General features: G+C 35.4%; 2 protein-coding genes and 1 pseudogene across 2 annotated transcripts; all 3 read left to right on the forward strand.

Annotated features, from left to right (window-relative positions):
- The first annotated feature begins 1565 nt into the window (after positions 1-1565).
- Positions 1566-3801, forward strand: LOC120083997 (uncharacterized). The gene is made up of 2 exons (XM_039039902.2): positions 1566-2151; positions 3539-3801. The coding sequence occupies exons 1-2, from the start codon at positions 1566-1568 to the stop codon at positions 3799-3801; spliced, it is 849 nt and encodes a 282-aa protein (XP_038895830.2).
- Positions 3802-4816: 1015 nt separating this feature from the next.
- LOC150034474 (secreted RxLR effector protein 161 pseudogene) lies at positions 4817-5449 on the forward strand (annotated as a pseudogene).
- Positions 5450-18563: 13114 nt separating this feature from the next.
- LOC150034475 (uncharacterized) lies at positions 18564-19135 on the forward strand. Its single transcript, XM_090316754.1, has 2 exons — positions 18564-18804; positions 18984-19135. The coding sequence occupies exons 1-2, from the start codon at positions 18564-18566 to the stop codon at positions 19133-19135; spliced, it is 393 nt and encodes a 130-aa protein (XP_090172880.1).
- The last annotated feature ends 1345 nt before the right edge of the window (positions 19136-20480 follow it).

Genomic DNA, 20480 nt, shown 5'->3' on the forward strand with positions numbered 1-20480 from the left:
ACCTAGTTGAGCCAGTTTAACCGGTTCAACCTGGTTTTTCATGTTTTCAAGCCGATTCGAGTGGTTTTTGGCCGCTTTGGATTGGTTCAAAGTTTTGAAGCCGGATCGAGGGAGCTGCTTGCTGAATTATGTGATAATTTAGTTGTTTGTTTACTTTTAATGCTAAAACCGGTCCCCTAATGTAATAATAAGTGTTGTTTACTTATTATGCATGTGATGTATAATATTGTTTGATTATGTGTGCATAAAGTATGCCATATAGTTTTTTAGAAACCCCACCATAGGATAAGCATGTGGCATGCATTTGTTATATGTTATAAGTGTTATAATGTATATAGTATGCATGCTAGGTTTTAATATAAGTGTTATATTAAAGCATGTTTGTTTAAGGAAGCATGTTATAGATGAATATTCTAAGGTTATAAATGTTATAATTTATTTTATAATTGTTATAAAATAACCTAGACTTTTAAAATCTATAACAAAGATAAGATGCATGCTTACCTAGGGTTTGCAATTCAATCGCATTTTTAAGAGTTAGAATAGGTCGATTACTTGTAAAACAAGAGTTGTTTACTTACCCAGGGAGATCTTGTCTAGGGTTAGGGGTACTTAAGTTGACGGTTTACGAAACACCTCTTACTTGGAGATCAAACTTGCGTCTAAGTCAATAACCCTAGTTTTATGAGCATGCATGAGTGGTGTAAGGTAATAAAATTGGTTTACCACTTAGACATCATAGGTTAATCCCGGTATAAGAGTTATACTAGGAAAATCACCTAGGCTTAGGTTGTTAAATATTAGCCGGTTAATAACCATGTAAATACCCGATCTTTTATAAAATAGAACATTTCAGCGGGAGATTAATAATATATGAGATATATTATTTCTAGCTCTCACGTCCCTAAGAGTTCACATCGCGAGATCTATGCTCGGCTTCGAGTTGCTATTAGTGGCTACCTCCGTTTAGAAAGTGTTTGCATGGGTCAATAGCAAGGTGAATAGGGGAAGTAGTTCATAGTAAGTGGGTGAAGGGTGTGTGTCAACATATCCTACGGTCTCTTTCATTAGGTCACACTGTAAGATTCCTATGTTGCACCTGTTGGTTGGCTTTATGCGACCCTTTGCTAGTTGTTTAGTGACGGCTATCCCTTCGGAGGGTTGTAACATAGGATCCGAAACACCGTGAACTCTAAAAATGGATAGGGTTACTTAAGTCCATTTTCAAACAATTGTTTCTCCCTTCGAGGTCTTATTTGATTTCGATCTTCGTAATTTGAAAGTGGCGGGTATACACTTACAAGACTTACAAGTGTTAGTAAAGTTCTTGACTAAATAAACGGTAACTAAGTACTATAAGGATAAGAGTTATTTTGGTGTTAGTATTTAGTCAAGAATGTCTTGATTCAGTGAAGGAGTAGTCACTGCCCTTCTGTGGGGGGCTATTCTGACTCACTGAAGTATCATAGCAAAATAATGATGAGAATGGATACATTATTTTTGCTAAATAAATTGGAATAAAAGACTTAAATCAATTCTCTAATAATTTGTTTACTTTTTCAGCAATGTCAACATCCATTATACAACTGCTAGCTTCTGAAAAACATAAGGGCGATAATTACGGAACTTGGAAATCAAATATTAACACGATACTAGTAATAGATGATCTTCGATTTGTTTTAACGGAGGAGTGTCCTCCATCTCCTGGTCTCAATGCAAACCGAACAGTTCGAGATGCGTATGACAGATGGGTCAAAGCTAATGAGAAGGCTCGGGTTTATATTTTAGCCAGTATATCTGATGTATTGTCTAAGAAACATGAAAGGTTAGCTATTACAAGAGAGATCATGGACTCTTTGCAGGGCCTGTTTGGAAAATCGTCCACATCTGCCATGCATGACACAATTAAATTCGTTTACAACTTCATAATGAAGGAAGGAACCTCTATAAAGGAACATGTTTTGAACATGATGGTTGATTTTGATGTTGCAGAATTGAACGGAGTCGTCATGAATGAGAAGAGTCAAGTTGCATTTATCATGCAGTCTCTTCCGAAGATCTTTTTTCAATTCAAAATGAATGCAATGATGAATAAGATTGAGTATAACTTGACAATTGTTCTCAACAAACTCCAGATTTACAAATATAAAGGTTAAGAGGCAGAAGAAAATGTTGCTTCCACCTCAAAGAGGAAACCACAGAAAGAATCGTCTTCTGGGAGTAAATTTGGCCCTTCTTTCTCTAAGAATAGAAGTATTCAAAAGAAAAAGAAGAAAACTGGGAAGGGGAAGGCTCCAACTGCATAGAAAGTTGAAAAAAAAAAAAAAACTAGGTAAATTAGATTTACTAGTTATTGAAACATGTATAGTGGAGAGTGAAGATTCTACCCTGATTTCTTCTCAAGAAACTAGTTCCTAGAGGCAGCTTGAAGAAGATGATATTACTCTTCGGGTTGGATCAGGGGAGCACATCTCAGCTAAAGCAGTGGGAGCTATTAAGTTAACTTTTGGAAATAGATATCTGCATTTAGAAAATATTCTTTATGTACCTTCTTGTAAAAGAAATTTGATATCTATTTCCTGTTTGTTGGAAGATTTGTATAAAGTAAATTTTTGTCTTAATGAAGTGTTCATTACAAAAAGAGGTATACAAATCTGTTCTACAAACTTAGAAAGTAACTTATATCAGTTAAAACAATCTAAAGTTGAAGCTGTATATAACACAGAAATGTTTAAAACAGCTGAAACTCAAAGAAAAAGGCAATGCATTTCTCAGAGTACCTATCTTTGGCACTTGAGACTTGGCCACATTAATCTCAGTAGGATTGAGAGACTGGCTAAAAGTGGTCTTCTAAACAAGTTAGAATATGTCTCTTTACCGCCATGTGAGTCATGTCTCGAAGAAAAAATGACAAAAAGATCTTTTTCTGGAAAAGGTCCTCGAGCCAAAGAAACCTAAAATCTCATGCATTCGGACCTCTGTGGACCGATGAGTGTTAAAGCACAGGGAGGTTATGAATATTTCATTATATTTATAGATGATTATTCAAGGTACGGTTACATTTACCTAATTCATTTTAAGTCTGAAGCTTTTGAAAAGTTCAAGGAATTTAAGACCGAGGTTGAGAACCAATTAGGTAAATCTATTAAGACACTTCAATCAAATTGAGGTGGGGAGTATTTGGACTTGAAATTCCAGGACTATATGATAGAACACTATATTCAGTCACAAGTCTCTGCACCAGGAATGCCTCAGTAGAACGGTGTATTTGAACGGAGAAACAGAACCTTGTTGGACATGGTTCGGTCCATGATGAGTTATGCTCGGTTGCCTAACTTGTTCTACGGGTATGTAGTAAAGATTGTAGCTTACATTTTGAATAACGTTCCCTCTAAGAGTGTGTCAGAAACACCTTATAAGTTATGGACAGGACGTAAAGCTAGTTTAGGTCATTTCTGGATCTGGGGTTGCCTGGCACATGTGTTGGTGAAAAATCCTAAGAAATTGGAACATCATTCAAAATTATGCCTGTTTGTAGGTAACCCTAAAGGAACGAGAGGTGGTCAGTTTTATGATTCTCAGGATGATAAGGTAATTGTATCGAAAAATGCCACATTCCTAGAGGAAGGCCACATTCGAGATCATAAACCCCGCAGTAAACTAGTATTGGAAGAGATTTCAAATAATGCTACAGACGAATCAACAAAAGCTGTTGATCAACCTTGCTCATCAACAAGAGTTGCAGATAGATCAAGGACGTCTAGTCCATCACATCCTACTCAAGAGTTGAGAGAGCCTTGATGTAGTGGGAGGGTTGTGAGACAGCCTGACCGCTATATGGGTTTAACTGAAACCAAAGTCAACATACATGATGATGGCTTAGAGGATGCATTAACATATAAATAGGCAATGGATGATGTTGATCGAGATCACTGGATCAAAGCCATGGACCTTGAAATAGAGTCTATGTACTTTAATTTAGTCTGGGAACTTGTAGATAAACTTGGTGAGGTAAGACCTATCGGTTGTAAATGGATCTACAAGCGTAAAAGAGACTATACGGGGAAGGTACAGACCTATAAAGCCCGGTTAGTAGCAAAGGGTTATACCAAGGTTGAAGGGGTGGACTATAAAGAAACCTTCTCACTTGTTGCTATGATCAAATCAATCAAGATACTCTTGTCCATTGCCAATTTTTATAATTATAAAATTTGGAAAATAGATGTCAAGACTGCCTTTCTAAATGGAGATCTTGAAGAAAGTATTTATATGGTCCAACCAGAAGGGTTCATTAAACAAGGTCAGAAGCAAAAGGTTTGCAAACTGAAGAGATCTATTTATGGATTGCAACAAGCATCTAGATCCTGGAATATAAGATTTGATACTACGATCAAATTTTATGGCTTTGAACAAAGCATTGATGAACCGTGTGTATACAAAAAGATCATCAACTCCATTGTAGCATTTCTAGTTTTGTATGTAGATGATATCCTACTTATTGGGAATAATGTAGGATACCTAACCGACATTAAAAATTAGCTAGTAACCCAATTTCAAATGAAAGATCTTGGAGAGGCGCAATATATTCTTGGGATTCAAATAGTTCGAAACCGAAAGAACAGAGTGCTAGCCATGTCTCAAACATCTTATATAGAAAGGTGTTGTCTAGGTTTAAGATGCAGGATTCGAAAAGAGGTCTTTTACCTTTAGGAATGGAATACACTTGTCAAAGGAACAATGTCCTAAGACACCTAAATAAGTTGAGGATATGAGATGAGTTCCCTATGCATCGGTAGTTGGAAGTCTGGTGTATGCAATGCTATGTACTCATCAAGACATATACTTTGCAATAGGGATTGTCAATAGGTATCAGTCCAATCCTGGTTATGAACATTGGACTACTGTTAAGAATATCCTCAAGTATCTTAGGACAACGAGGAGCTATGTGCTCGTATATGAAAATAAGGATTTGATCCTTACGGGATATATTAACTCCGATTTTCAGACCGATATAGACTCTAGGAGATCTACTTGGGGATTGATGTTCAGTCTAAATGGAGAAGCAGTAGTATGGAAAAGTATTAAGCAAAGCTGCATTGCAAACTCCATAATGGAAGCAGAATATGTTGCTGCTTGTGAAGCAGCCAAGGAAGCAGTATGGGTTAGGAAGTTCTTAAATGATCTGGAAGTTGTTCCAGACATGCGACTGCCAATCACTTTGTATTGTGATAACAGTAGGATAGTAGCGAACTCCAAAGAACCTAGAAGCCATAAGCATGGAAAACATATTGAGCACAAATATCATCTCATCAGAGAGATCGTGCTAAGGGGAGACATTATTGTGAGACAAATAGCATCTGAGGACAATATTGCTGATCCGTTTACTAAGGCCCTCCCGGCTAAGATTTTCAAGGGTCACCTAAAGAGTTTAGGACTACGGGTAGAATAAATAGGGCAAGTGGGAAAGTGGGTATGGAATGCCCTAGTTTATTGTATTTAGTTTTCTCTCACAGCACTCAACTATGTTGTAACCCACTAGGAGTTTTAGTCCAAGTGGGAGTTTGTTGGATTGTATGTCCCAAAACTCGTAGTTTTGTAAACAGTAAACACATATGTAGTTTATTCGGATAAGTGTTGTTAATTGTTTAATAAATCTAAATCCAATAAACTACGAACCCTTGGCTATTGTCATGAATACTTGGACTTTATGTGGGGACATAAACTTAATCAAGTACGAGTAAAATAGCCTAAATTATCTATAGTACTTGGATTAGGTTGGGTACCTATTTTTGGAGGTACTATTGAATACATCCCGCTTTATGATTGTCACAAATGTTGTAAAGTATCATAAACGATATGATCAGTTCGTTCATGTAGAGACATGTGAGCGGGATTGTTCTACACGATGAGATTGTTTAAAACAGACCTCGAAATGATCACTGTTATGTATTAACACCGTTTACTGTTAATATTGTTTAATTTCACTTCTTGATGACCTAGATAACTTGATCTGAATCCTGAGCTGTCTATAAACTCCTATTTATTCGCGATTGTTCTTTGATCTACATAGGTGAGGGTAAGCCTAGCATCGCTGCTCAATATGCCTCCCATTTAAAGGATAAGATAGGGTGGATGGCTGGGGACATAGAATTTGCAAGATGGAATTCACTCCTACCCATGTTAGGGATAATAGAAAGGTTGTTCCCTTAAAGGCTGATCCCGGGTCTTGAACAAGGGGCCCATCCTCTCGTTGGCCTGAGAGGGAATGGATTTAGTGATTATGATCCTAAATCAATTGTTCATTAGAGGGACAGTGGTACTTAAGGAGAAAAGATGTAACTCGGGGGTATTTCGGTATTTGACCTAGCTGAGGTTATGAACAAACTTTGAAGGATCAACTTATTGATGACGGTTATATCAAATGGACATATAATATATCTACAGTGAGGGGAGTGCAACTACAGGCTATAGTTGACAGTCCTGTTAGTGAACGAATGTTGATTAACTAGGTTAAAGAGTTTGGCCGATTAGTCTCGAATCATTGGAGTCCATGAGCTGTAGGTCCATCGGGTCTCCTTGCTAGCTCAATATGAACAAAATCGAAGAACTATGTGAAGTAAGAATTTGAAATGTTCAAATTCGGGTTTTAGGAAAAATTGTATTTTATATGAGATATAATTTACAATTAATTATTTTTTAGAGTATACTTGATCATTAGCATGAAAGTGTTTTCTAAACTTGATTAATGTGATTAATCAAAGCTAGGTGTCTTAAACAATTTAATATGTGATATTAATTTTTTTTATTTAATTGAAATTGTTTTAAGGGCTAATTGCATAAATAGAATTCAAGCCTAAAATAATAGAATATGTAGTACAAGGATAAAATAATTGCATATATAGATCAAAAAATGGTAAAAGACTAAAAAATCCATGCCTAGCTACCATTTTATTCGCTTCTTCTCGGTTTTCTCAAATTAAAAGTTATCACTGGTATCAAAAAATGGTAACCACTGATAGTTGATATCAGTTGCTATCGCTGATAGCTTCTATCATTTGCTATCGTTGCTATTAGCAATAGCTTTCAATTTGAGAAAAATTAATACAATCTTGAAATATTAGCTTTTAATTTTCTATCAATTATTAGTAGCTATTATTGATTCACTTTCATTAATTGGAATTAACATTGAAATATTACTACTTAGGCTATCAATGGCTATCAGTCGTTATCACTAATAGACTTTCATTAATTAGAATCAACCTTGAAATATTAACACTTAAGGTTATTAATGATAGACTTCTATAACTGGTTATCACCTTGGAAAGAAACTCAATATATAGATATCACCTAAGTTTTATCACCGATATCACTAATATCACTCACATTATGATTATCAATGATAACTTCTTTGACTGATAACATCACTAATAAGATGCTATCAATTATCTCATTGATATCATGCTATCAGTGATAGTTCTCTATCACCGATAACGTGCTATCAGTGGTAACTTCTATCATCGATAACGTGCTATCGGGTAGCTTCTATCATCGATAACATGCTATTAGTATTAGCTTCTATCACTGGTAATATGCTATCAGTAACAGCTTCTATCAATCATAGCCACTAAACACCCTTTTGCCCCTTTCTTATCCTTCCCGAACATTTTTAAGTCCCTTTTTCTTTTCTATGATAGCTTCTATCAATGATAAACATGCTATTAATGATAACTTCTAGGCATTCCACTTACATTTTAGTTTGAGATTCAACTTTATTAATTGAATTCACTAAGTTGGCTATCAATGATAGATTTTTATAAGTGGCTATTAACTACAAAAATATAATCAAAGATTAAGCTATCAATGATAGAAAATATTAGTGGCTATCACTGATAGACTTTCATTTGCTATTTATATTTATTATTTGTTATAATAATCAAACTTGATGATTGGCTTGTTGGTGTTAAGTCACTTATGAATTGAGTACTTTCAAGTCATGCGTACAAAACTTAGCTTATGAATTATGAACTCAGCTTCATAATTCTTGTGAAAAAAGAAGGAAGAAGAAAAAATTTAAATAAAGGAAAGAAAAATTTTTAATATAAGAGAAAGAAAAGAAGAAAAACTGAAAAAAGGAAAAAAAATTAAATAGAAAAAAGGAAGCAAAAACCAAAAAAATGAAAAAATAAACTAAAAAAATAAAAAGAAAGGGAAAAAGCAAAAAATCGGAGAAAGAAAAGAAAAGAAAATAATAAAAAAAGATAAGGGAAGAAGCAAAAATCAGAGAAAGGGAAGAAAATAAAAATAAAAAAATGAATAAGCAGGAACCGAAGAAAGAAAAGAAAATTAAAATAAAAAAGAAAAAAGGGAGAAAAAAAAAGAAGGAAATGAAAGAAAAGAAAAAATAAAGGAAAGAAAAAAGAAAGGAAAAAGAAGAAAATAAAAGAAAATAAAAAATAAAAGAAAGAAACAAAAATTGGATAAAGGAAAGAATAAAATTAAAAAAAAAAGGAAGAAACAAAAACTGAAAAAGAAAATAAAATGAAAAAATAAAAAATTGGAGAGAAGAAACAAAAATCAAAGAAGAGAAAGAAAATAAAATGATTAAAAAAACGGTTGTACAACAAGATAAGACAAAGAAGGGCAAAATTGAAAATTTAAAAAAAAAAATTAAAGATTGACTAGTCAACTTATCCATATTTGCAAATATTTTAAAGATGTAATATATTTTTTAGATTTTTTCTCTTATTCTACTATGCATTACAAATATTCTTGTTTTAATTAAATAATTTCCAAAATTTAAAAATTGTATTTCATTTTGTTAATAAAAAAAATTAGTTAGTGGAAAAATCCAATTGTTGGATTTTCCCACCAACAAAGTGGACATTGAAGTGACATTTCTCAAGCTTGACACCTAGAGATTACATGTTAATGGAGTTTGAAGTGGAAGACATGCAAAATGAGATTTTGCATGTGTTTTCTCTACAAAAGGCTTTGTTTTTTGAATTTTGCAAGACTCATGCTTCCACAACTTTTGACCTAAAATTTTCCGCCTCATTTCTCTTTACTCTCCTTCTTTCTAGAGTGAAATTCCCTTATTTTTACTAACATAACAGCGCCACAACCGTGTTTTTCAACTGGAGAATAGCAGGATTTACCGTTGGTGGTGTCGATCGAGCTTAGGAGAGGAAGATTGTGGTGGAGTCTTCAAAGGTTGTATTCTCTAACCCTTTGCATGCTTATTATTATTTTTAATGCAATTAGAATGTTATCTATTTCATCGCTTCTGCTATGCATGCGTTTTTTATGTTCCATCACCTTGCCAATGTCAAAGCCAATGCCTAAGAGATTCAAATGTTGAGGTCAATGCTTACCCTGAGAGATTTAAGGTCCGGCTGGGATGGTGGAGATTTTTCTAATTGGGGCGAGGGGAGCATTCTTTCGTCAACCTCTAGAGCGATAATCACTTTTCTTTTCTTGCGTTGAGAGGCTTCTGAGGTAGTCTGGGTTTAAGGCTGCCACTTCACTTGTGGCTTAGGTTGAACGTCTTGCACTAGAAACCTCATTAGGCAGCAAAGAGAGTTGTTTGTCCATGCACTTTTCATCACCACATCTTCTTCTTCTTCAAACCATCATTGAGCCACGCATAGATCAGTGATGAGTGAAGGGAAGAATAACTGCCCCTTTGGTCTAGAGAAAAATGACCAAATTTGGTATGCAATCAAAAGACCAATGTTGATGGGGATTAGTCGCATGATACAGAAGATGGCCATTACTCGTTCTCTAGAGGCCAAATGGTCATGAGTTGTGGGGAGTAGCTTTTTGGACAAAGTACAACCACACAATAGCTTCTTGCATTAGGTTGTGCGGTGACAACTTCTTGACCCCTTTTGCTGAGACAGTCTATTTCGTCCCAGGTAGCACTACCACCTTCAACGCTTCTTTTTACTCTTTAGAAGTTAGGCTCTTAATTATTCTATTTCCCTCGATGTCAGGAATGTCCTCCAAATTATATAAGTGATTAATTCTCCTAACGTCAAATCCAATTGTTGCCTCCACAACATCAGCTTTGTATCCTCTAGAGTGAGGCTTTCCCTTGTAGAATGTGGTCACCATAGAAGGCTTAACCATTTTAGCCCCTACACAAAAAATTTTCCAACCCAGTGCATTGACTATATCAATGATGAAGGGCAGTAGAGGCGAGCTTTCCGGGAAGAAACCCATCTCGATTAGAATTGATGACCACTTTCTTTCTTCCTCTACCGTGGGCACTTTGCCCTTCTCCTCCTTCCTCTCCATCGCTTGTTTTTATATTTTTTTCTTTTTAAGGAGCGCTACTTATTGCTCCATTTTTCTTCTCTTCCACCTTAGGTTTTTCAACTTCCTTCTTCTTTCTCACATCCACCTCCCTTATCACTTTCTTCCCTTTTTTTCTCAATGCGTTAAGCCTTTTTTTTTCTAGCACTCTTCTTCTTCTTCACTTTCCTCATGTAATTCTTTATCAAGTTCCATCGCAACTCGATCTACGCTATCCAATGACTTCTTAGGATGCGATGGAACTTCTATACGCTCAAGCTCCTGATTGTGAATCTCGCGATGGAGCTCTGTCCCGGTTATTAAACACTCTGCCTTCTTCCTTATATCGTTCAGGCCTTCCCTTACCCTTTTGGCCTTTTTCTGAAACTCTTTTGTCAGTGCCTCTGTAGATGAGGCAGAAGCACTTACTTCATTGCTTGTTTTCCTTCCTTCTTTTCCACTTTTTATCGCAAAGAGTTCCTCTTCAACATCAACTACAACTTCACCTTGTTTCTCCTTACGTGTCGCGCTGTCAGACCCAAGCGGCGATGGTTCAAGCCCAACTTGTTTACTAAGCCTTCATCAAGGGATTCAAGAGGTTTTAAATTTTTTATAATGTCCCTGTACTCTCATTCATCCCTACGCCTTGCCTCGCTTGTAATGGAGGTAGTTGATTGTAGGCAAGCATGAGGAGATGAAGACTGAGACGCAACTGTAGCTAAGGGGATGAGTGTAGGGTTGAATGGTGATGGTGATGCCACTGTGGTGGTGGCACATAGGTTGGCATGACAGCGATAGGGAAGGAGATAGGATTAATGGAAATAGACAGGGACACCACCTCATAGCAGAAGGTAGGGGTAGATGTTCGGGTGGATAAATGAGTGTTTTGGTCAGCCATTTGGAATGCTAGAGGAGTAGATATGAATGGAAAGAAGGTTGGAAAGCTTTAAAGTTTCATTGAAAAGCTTTTAGGGTACAAAGGGTTTAGGGTTTAGGTAAGCGTAAGGAATTAGGATGTGAGAAGAGGGGTTTAAATATGCGAAGGGTGGAAGAGGAAATAATGGACTGCCTCGCAATTCAAGGTAAATATAATGCTGAACACAATAATGCTGATTTGATGGAATGTCAACCAGCGTGTCTTTTCACCGACCTAGGGTGGGATGACATATCTTCCCTTACCTGCGATGAGTTCTTTTGGATATGTGTTGGGCTACAATTTCCACGCATCACCAATCTCATCGCATCACTGATAGTATCAGAAACCCCAATTACCAATTTTTTTTTAAAAAAATAATAAAAAAAGAAATCAGAAGGCAGTCGATCAAAAATAAAGAAGCTTGAAGAACAAAAATAAGAAATAAGAAATTTAAATGAAAAGAACAGCAGTAAAAGAAAAAAATACACAAAAAAAAAAAAATAATGCGTCCCATAATGGATATTGCTTCAAAGTGCAGAGATTCCTTGTACTGCATCATTAGGGCTTCCCTAAGTCTATGGAGATTTTTTCGCGATAAAAATCCCCTCCATAGTAAGGCTTGATCCTTTGCCCATTTACTTTGAATTTTTTGGTCCTATCTTCACTAATCAATTCTACCGCTCCATGCGGATAAACATCTTTGATGATGAATGGTCTTAACCAATGTAATTTCAGCTTCCCTGGAAAAAGACACAGTCGAGAGTTAAATAATAAAACTTTTTAGCCAATTTCAAAGTTTTTCTTACGAATGCATTGATCATGCCAACGCGTTGTTCATTCTTTGTAAATTTTAGCATTCTCATATGATTGCAGCCTCCATTCATCTATTTTCAACAACTGAAGCTTCCTCGCCTTACCCGCACTCTTCAAATCAAAGTTAAGTTTTTTTGTAGCCTAAAATGCTTTGTGTTCAAGTTCCAATGGCAAGTGGCAAGCTTTCTCGAAGACTAAAGTGTATGGGGACATTCCTATGGGAGTTTTGTATGTAGTGCAGTATGCCCATAATGCTTCGTCTAGTCTTTGAGCCCAATATTTACGCGTAAAGTTAACAACTTTTTGCAACACTGTCTTTATTTTCCTGTTTGATACCTCAACCTGACCATTTTTCTGGGGATGATACGTTGTGGCTATTTTGTGGTGAACGTTGTATTTGATAAAAATTTTGTTGATGATGCGATTGATCAAATGTATGCCTTCATTGCAGCACGTTGAGTGCCAAAGTGAGTGAAGATGTTTTTTTGCAAGAATTTTGAGACCGTGATCGTATCATTTGAGGCACAGGAAATCGCCTCCACCCATTTGGATACATAGTCAACAGCTAATAAGATGTAGTTGTGGCCATTAGACGGTGGAAATGGCCATATAAAATCAATCCCCCACCCATCAAATAATTCCACCTCCAAAATAACATTCATTGACATTTCATTTTTTTCTGAAATGTTCCCACTGCGTTGGCACCTTTCGTACTTCATGACATATTCGTGTGCAACCTTAAATAAGGTGGGCCAGAAGTATCCACTCTGCAAGACCTTTTCAACTGTGCACTGACTTTTGAAATGTCCACCATTGGGGAATTCATGGCATTGATAAAGGATGCGATGAAATGTCATTTCTGGAATGCATTGTCTCAGGATATGGTTAGGTCCTCTTTTGTACAGGTTGGGCTCATCCCAATAATAAAATTTGCAGTCGTGCACGAGCCTTTTCTTTTGTTGATAGGTATATTCTTCTGGAAATTGTTTGCAAACTAGGAAATTGACAATGTCTGCATACCAAGGCAAATACTCATTAATTTTCAACAGCATTTCATCAGAGAATGAGGCGTTTACAGAGGGTTGTACACGATCATTTTCATCATTTTCAAGTCGTGATAAATGATTTGCAACCTTATTCTCTGACACTTTTCTGTTTATAATCTCTGTGTCAAACACCTGAAGTAGTAGGACCTCAAACTCCTAAAGTAGTACGACGCATCCTATCAATCTTGGTTTTGCATCCTTCTTTGTTATCAAGTATTTGATAGCAGAATGATCTGTTTGAATGATGACCTTTGATCCCAGCAAATAAGGTCGAAACTTTTCCATGGCAAAAACCACCGCCAACAACTTTTTTTAGTGGTTGTATAATTCTCCTGGGCATTATTAAGGATCTTACTTGCGTATGTGATAGGATGAAGAATCATTTCTATTCGTTGAGCCAAAGCTGCTCCCATCGCATATCCATTGGCATCGCACATAAGCTGAAATGGTTTCATCCAATCTGGCGAAATTAAAACTGGAGCTGAGACTAGTACTTTCTTTAATTTCTCAAATGTGTTCAAGCAATTGGCATTGAAGTCAAAAGGTCGATCCACCTCTAACAGCATGTTTAGTGGTCTGGCAATTTTTGAGAAATCCTTGAAAAATCTACGATAGAAATCAACATGTCCTAGAAAACTTCTCAAAGTCTTCACATTCGTAGGGGGAAATATCTTTTCAGTGGCCCCAATCTTTGCTCGATCAACTTCTAGGCCAGACTTAGAAACCCTGTATCCAAGAACAATCCCCTCAGTCACCATGAAGTGACAGTTTTCCTAAACCAGAACTAGATTTGTGTCCTCACACCTCTTTAAGATATTATCTAGATTTTTCATGCACACTCCGTATGTCCTTCCATAGACTGAAAAATCGTCCATGAATATTTCTACGAAATATTCAAGATAATCCGAAAAGATAGCCATCATGCACCCTTGAAATATGTTAGGAGCATTGCATAGTCCGTACAACATGCCACGAAAACCGAACATCCTATATGGGCATGTGAATGATATTTTCTCTTGATCCTCAGGTGCGATCATAATTTGGTTATACCTCGTGTATCTGTCCAAAAAGAAAAAGTACTCATTCCCTGCTAATCTGCCCAGCATTTGGTCAATGAAGGGCAAGGGGAAGTTGTAACACCCCAAAATTTTTATTATTTATGTAATTTCAGTAATTTTTACTAGTTAAGAGCATTTTTGGAATTTTTGGACTTAAGTGTAATTGCAGGAATTTAATTATTGACGTTAAAATTATTCAATTTGGAAATTAATGGATTGACATTGAAATTATTTAATTTGGAAATTAATGAATTGACGTTGAAATTATTTAATTTGGAAATTAATGGTTTAACATTGAAATTAATAGCAGGAATTAATTTCATTTTGGAAGGAAGGGGTGTTTCCATTTAATGGTTTAATCGGAGGGAAGTTATGGAAATTGGACTTTTAATGTCACACAAATTTAATTTGAAATTAATGTTAAGAATTAATTTCATTTTGGAAGGGGGTTATGTCACACAGATTTAGTTTTAAATTAATGTCAAGAATTAATTTCATTTTGGAAGGGAGTTATGTCACACAAATTTAATTTGAAATTAATGTCAAGAATTAATTTTATTATGGAAGTGGGTGAGTTAAACTCTTTGTGAATTGAAAATTTTACGGGAGAAAAGGATTAAAAGTTGGAAGTAGGGTCTGTTGAAGGAAGAATTTGAAGATTGGAATCTTGAGGGTGGTTGTTGCTCAGGCTTCGTTGGGGAATTGAATTCAAAGGTGAAGACTGTCGCTTGGATTGATATTTGTACCTAGTATCGAGGTAAGTAATCTTACTACAGAAAATTGCCCACGGGCGAGGCACTAGATGTATGCTAGCATGACAGATTGATATTATGACAGAGCAATAGCATGATAGACTGATAGTATAGTATAACCGATGTATGTTCTTGTATGAGGATTTGAAATATTAATTGTTCACATAGATACTTACATGCTAGCATGAGATTATATTTGATTCCATGAGGTTGTATTTTATCTGAGGATATTGAGGCGTATATGTATGTTGTAGAGCCATGATGTGGAGGTGTATATGTATGTTTAGAACCATGTTGTGATACTTGTGATGTTGAAATTGTGATAGTGTCCTTACTGATTAGTTAGATGCCCATTAGATGTTGTGTTTCCTTCGGGATTCACCAGTTTGTGTTTCCTTCGGGATTCACCAGTTATTATGTTTTCTTCGGGATTCACCAGTTTGTGTTTCCTTTGAGATTCACCAGTTTGTGTTTCCTTCGAGATTCACAAGATATTGTGTCTCCTTCGGGATTCACCAGTTTGTGTTTCCTTCGGGATTCACCAGTTATTGTGTTTCCTTCGGGATTCACCAGAGGTAGTGGGCATATTTAGCTACAGTAGGATAGAACTTAGTTTTTCATATATGTGTCCCATGAGGACTAGGACAATTTATATGTTCTACCAGAGGTAGGCATCTAGAGGACATAGATGCCTAACTTGATCCTAGTAGTGGGGTTACTTACTCAGTATTTTATACTCATCCTTTCCCATGTTGTTGTTTCGGGTATGGGTAGAGATGCATCGATGATTGACAAGCGGAATTCGTGATCAAGCCACTGGGACTAGTTTTATGCTTCCACTCATGAGATTTAGGTTTCTTTTCATGTTTCTCTTAACTTTTAGTTTTGATGTTTAAAACTTACTTTTAAGAATCATTTTTCAAACTTATTTATTATCCTTTATGATTTATGGATACCCTACTATTGTTTTAGTATTTGAATTTGAAATTCTTTTGAACTTATCTTATTTAATTAGTATTTATTTCGCCATAACTGAGTGTCATTTTGAGTTCCATGCATGCATGTATTTAGTAACGGCCTACCTTAAGTCCTAGGGGGTCGGGTCGTTACAGTTGGTATCAGAGCCCATGTTTTGGGTTCTTTAGACTAACTTACTATGTAAGTCCATATTGTCCTTACGGCCCATGAACGGATTCCTCGTCATCGCCAGGTATGTCTTATCAATTAAAAGTTTTATGGTAGTTGTGCGTTAAAATATTTGTTTAGCTTAAATGCACTAGTTATATTCTAATGCTAGGTCAGTAACTTGTTAGAAGTTATTATAAGTGGATTATTCAGGTACAATGCTACAAAAGAAGGAAAAAAAATAAAATTATGAGGTCAGTTGACACTAGTTTATCTCATGGAAATTCTATTAGTAACAAACAAATATATACCTCAATTCAAAGATCTTAAAGGTTGATGAAATTATGTAGAGTTATGACAATTTAGAAATAAAGGTATTTAAATGTTTAAACCAAGGAATAAAATTGTCTAGATAAGAATTCATTAAGAATTAGTATTATTTTTTTTTTATTATTTTTTTTGTTGAGTAGTGCAATGGATGTTAGTATAAATAAATTCCTTCATAGGCCATGTACTCAAGTATAAGGTTAAAAGTTTTTTTATGGATAAGAAGGAGGAAAAAAAAAGAGACTATAGATTTAGTAAAGGTTCTGAGATATAAAAACCAAATATTTTGAGAGGAATTTTGGAAAGGATTAATAGGTCATAATCACTTTGGTAATACTACGACTTGATGGACTAGGTAAAGTATGTGTAGTGATATGAAGGATTCTTTTGAAATATCTAGCTTAGTTGATGTCATCAAAGGAAGCCAAAATAGTTTGAACATGAGTTTAGACTTAAAGGGGATAAAGCAAGATGTTATTTGTTTGGATTGAAGGATTATTTTAGAGTACCTAGATTAATTAAATCCATAGCCATATTGTGATGAGGAGATCAAAGTTGGACAAATTTGAACAAACGAAAGTCTTTTGGAGTTTAAATGCATGAAAATTGGCAAAGGAGAATTCTACAAGATGAAAATTCTTAGGAGAGAGATAAGACTTATGGAGGAGTTAAGTAAATATACTTTAGTAAAGAGATTATGTTCCATTTGAAAAGTGGGAAAAAAAAGTATCCAAGAAATTTTACTCTTTAAGAAAGAGAAAGGAATTTAACGTGTTCAAAACTCCTAGTTAAGTATGGTTTGGAGGCGTGATATGAGGGGTTACAAGAAATTCTTTTTGGTGTAAAAGAAAAATATCTCATTATCATGTGGAATTTTAGGAGAATATGAGTTGGATGGAAAGATAGCTTACATAGGTGATCGGTATGGAACTTTGTTTTAACACAAGAATCTGTTACCGAAATAAAAGGTTGAGAAGGGATAAGCTAAAATAGAGTTACTAGTAATAGTAGATGTTCAAGAACTATTGATATGGTATGTTGATGCTTCATTAGTTTAGAGGTAAACCATTTAGGGCATTAGTAAGATTTAAGGGATTTTAACGTAGTATGCAAGTTCGAAACATGAACTGGCAAGACCATCAATTTGATTGAAAAAGGAAATTAATCCAAATTGAGGTAGACAAAAGTGGTATAAAAGTAAGTAAGTTGGATCTTCCAATATCACCATTGGCATAAGGGATAGATTAGTAATAAAGTTGAGTTGATAACAAGAAGTTGTTGTAGGTGAGTTTGGAGCAGTATAGGATAGTATGATTTCCCTTGCATGGGCAATTAGTTAACTAACTCTAGGGAGTACGAGTAATTCAAGCTATGACTTATGAATCAAGAAGATTTTATCGTAAAACTAACTACAGGGATCAATTACGATTATTACGAGGTTATGGAAATGTGTTATCAATTGACTGATGCTTTAGCATCTAGGGGCTTCAAAACCTCATTTTCAGAGGGAATTTTAGACTCATCCGCAACAAGGTCTAAGTAATTATATGTGATTGTTTAAGGTTAAAGAATAATACGAGGATTGGCTCAATAAAGTTTTATAACCCATGACAGTATAGAGACTCATGATGAGTTTCTCTTGAATGTGAGACTTAATTAGATAGAGTTATTCTCAGACATGTAGACCTTAAGAAAGACATCACAATCAGTGCTTTTAGAGTAGAAGAAGTTTTCAATTGACCAGATTTGTTCTGGTACATATCTTCAGATAACGAATTATATAGCATGACTAGTTTCTTCACTACACATGAAGTTTTCCCTATGACAGAATGGTAAGCTCAGATATATGTTTTTAGTGGGTAATACTTTCTTAAGCTCATGACAGTTTTCATAGTTCTCAGCTTGAACGTGTTAAAGTATTGTTGATTTTCAAAATCTTAAGTTCCATAGTTATATATGGAAGGGGTTGTCATATCTCTTTTGATACTAGTTTCAGCTATGTCAAACAGCGACCCTCGTTTTACATCTAGTTTTTGGAAGAATCTCTAGTTAGCATTGGGTACTCGATCGAATTTTAATACAACTTACCCACAGACTAATGGCCAGAAAGAATGTTTGAACCAGATATTGGAGAATATGTTGTGCACTTTTGCGTTAGAGTTTTCAGGGAGTTGAGTCTCTCACTTGCATTTGATGGAATTAGCACAATAACAGTTATCCGGCTACCATTGGCATGTTGTCATTTAAAGCCTTCTATGGGAAGAGCTGCAGGTCTTCTGTGTGTTGGGATGAAGTAGGAGAGAGGAAATTGCTAGGACTTGAGCTAGTGGAATCCATGAATGGGGAAATACAGAAGATCAAGGCTCATATGCAAACAGCTCAGAGCAGACAGAAAAGCTACGTTGACGTGAGACGTAAGGACCTAGAATTTAAGACTGGTGATAAAGTGTTCTTAAAGGTGGCACTTATAAAAGGTGTTTTAAGGTTTTGAAGGAAAGGGAAGTTGAGCCTGAGGTTCATTGGACCTTTCGAGGTCTTGAAGCGAATTAGTCCCATAGCTTACCGATTGGCATTGCCTCCATCACTTTCTTCAGTTCATAATGTCTTCCATGTTTCAATACTGAGAAAGTATGTAACTGATCCGTCCATGTAGTTGACTTTGAACCATTGCAGTTGAATGACAACTTGAGTTATGAAGAGAGGCCTGTGCAGATTTTCTCCAGAGAGGTGAAGATGTTATGCAATAGGGAAATAGCAGTTGTAAAGATTTCGTGGCAGAAGCACCAGTTCGAGGAGGCCATATAGGAATGAAAAGATGAGATGAGGACCTAGTACCCAGAGCATTTTCAGGAATGAACTTTCGAGGACGAAAGTTCTTTAAGGAGGGAAGAATGTAACACCCCAAATTTTTATTATTTATGTAATTTCAGTAATTTTTATTAACTGAGGGCATTTTTGGAATTTTTGGACTTAAGTATAATTGCGGGAATTTAATTATTGACGATGAAATTATTCAATTAGGAAATTAATGGATTGACGTTGAAATTATTTAATTTGAAAATTAATGAATTGATGTTGAAATTATTTAATTTGAAAATTAATGGATTAACGTTGAAATTATTCAATTTGGAAATTAATGGCAGGAATTAATTTCATTTTGGAAGAAAGGGGTGTTTCAATTTAATGGTTTAATCGGAGGGAAGTTATGGAAATTGGACTTTTAATGTCATACAAATTTAATTTGAAATTAATGTCAAGAATTAATTTCATTTTGGAAGGGGGTTATGTCACACAGATTTAGTTTTAAATTAATGTCAATAATTAATTTCATTTTGAAAGGGGGTTATGTCACACAAATTTAATTTGAAATTAATGTCAAGAATTTATTTCATTATGGAAGTGGGTGAGTTAAATTCTTTGTGAATTGAAAATTTTATGGGAGAAAAGGATTAAAAGTTGGAAGCAGGGTCTGATTGAAAGAAGAATTTGGAGATTGGAATCTTGAGGGTGGTTGTTGCTCAGGATTCATTGGGGAATTGAATTCAAAGATTGATTATTGAAGACTGCTGCTTGGATCGATATTTGAACCTAGTATCGAGGTAAGTAATCTTACTACTGAAAATTTCCCACGGGCCAGGCACTAGATGTATGCTAGCATGACAGATTGATATTATGACAGAGCAATAGCATGATAGATTGATAGTATAGTATAACCAATGTATGTTCTTGTATGAGGATTTGAAATATTAATTGTGCACATAGATACTTGAATGCTAGCATGAGATGATATTTGATTCCATGAGGTTGTATTTGATCTGAGGATATTGAGGCATATATGTATGTTGTAGAGCCATGATGTGGAGGTGTATATGTATGTTATAGAACCATGTTGTGATACTTGTGATGTTGAGATTGTGATAATATCCTCACTGATTAGTTAGATGCCTATTAGATTTGTGTTTCCTTCGAGATTCATCAATTTATGTTTCCTTCGGGATTCACCAGTTATTGTGTTTCCTTCAAGATTCACCAGTTTGTGTTTCCTTCGGGATTCACCAAATATTGTGTTTCCTTCGGGATTCACCAGTTTGTGTTTCCTTCGGGATTCACAAGATATTGTGTCTCCTTCAAGATTCAACAGTTTGTGTTT

The sequence above is a fragment of the Benincasa hispida genome, chromosome 8, assembly GCF_027475165.1.
Source record: "Benincasa hispida cultivar pf3 chromosome 8, pf3_genome.v1.1, whole genome shotgun sequence".
In the NCBI taxonomy this organism is placed as follows: Eukaryota; Viridiplantae; Streptophyta; class Magnoliopsida; order Cucurbitales; family Cucurbitaceae; genus Benincasa; species Benincasa hispida.

Coding starts and splice junctions, on each gene's coding strand:
- LOC120083997 (XM_039039902.2), top strand. CDS start 1,566: ATGTCAACATCCATTATACAACTGCTAGCTTCTGAAAAACATAAGGGC. Junction 2,152..3,538: donor CCAGATTTACAAATATAAAG/GTTAAGAGGCAG, acceptor GCCTGTTTGTAG/GTAACCCTAAAGGAACGAGA.
- LOC150034475 (XM_090316754.1), top strand. CDS start 18,564: ATGTTGTCATTTAAAGCCTTCTATGGGAAGAGCTGCAGGTCTTCTGTG. Junction 18,805..18,983: donor AAAGGTGGCACTTATAAAAG/GTGTTTTAAGGT, acceptor CCGTCCATGTAG/TTGACTTTGAACCATTGCAG.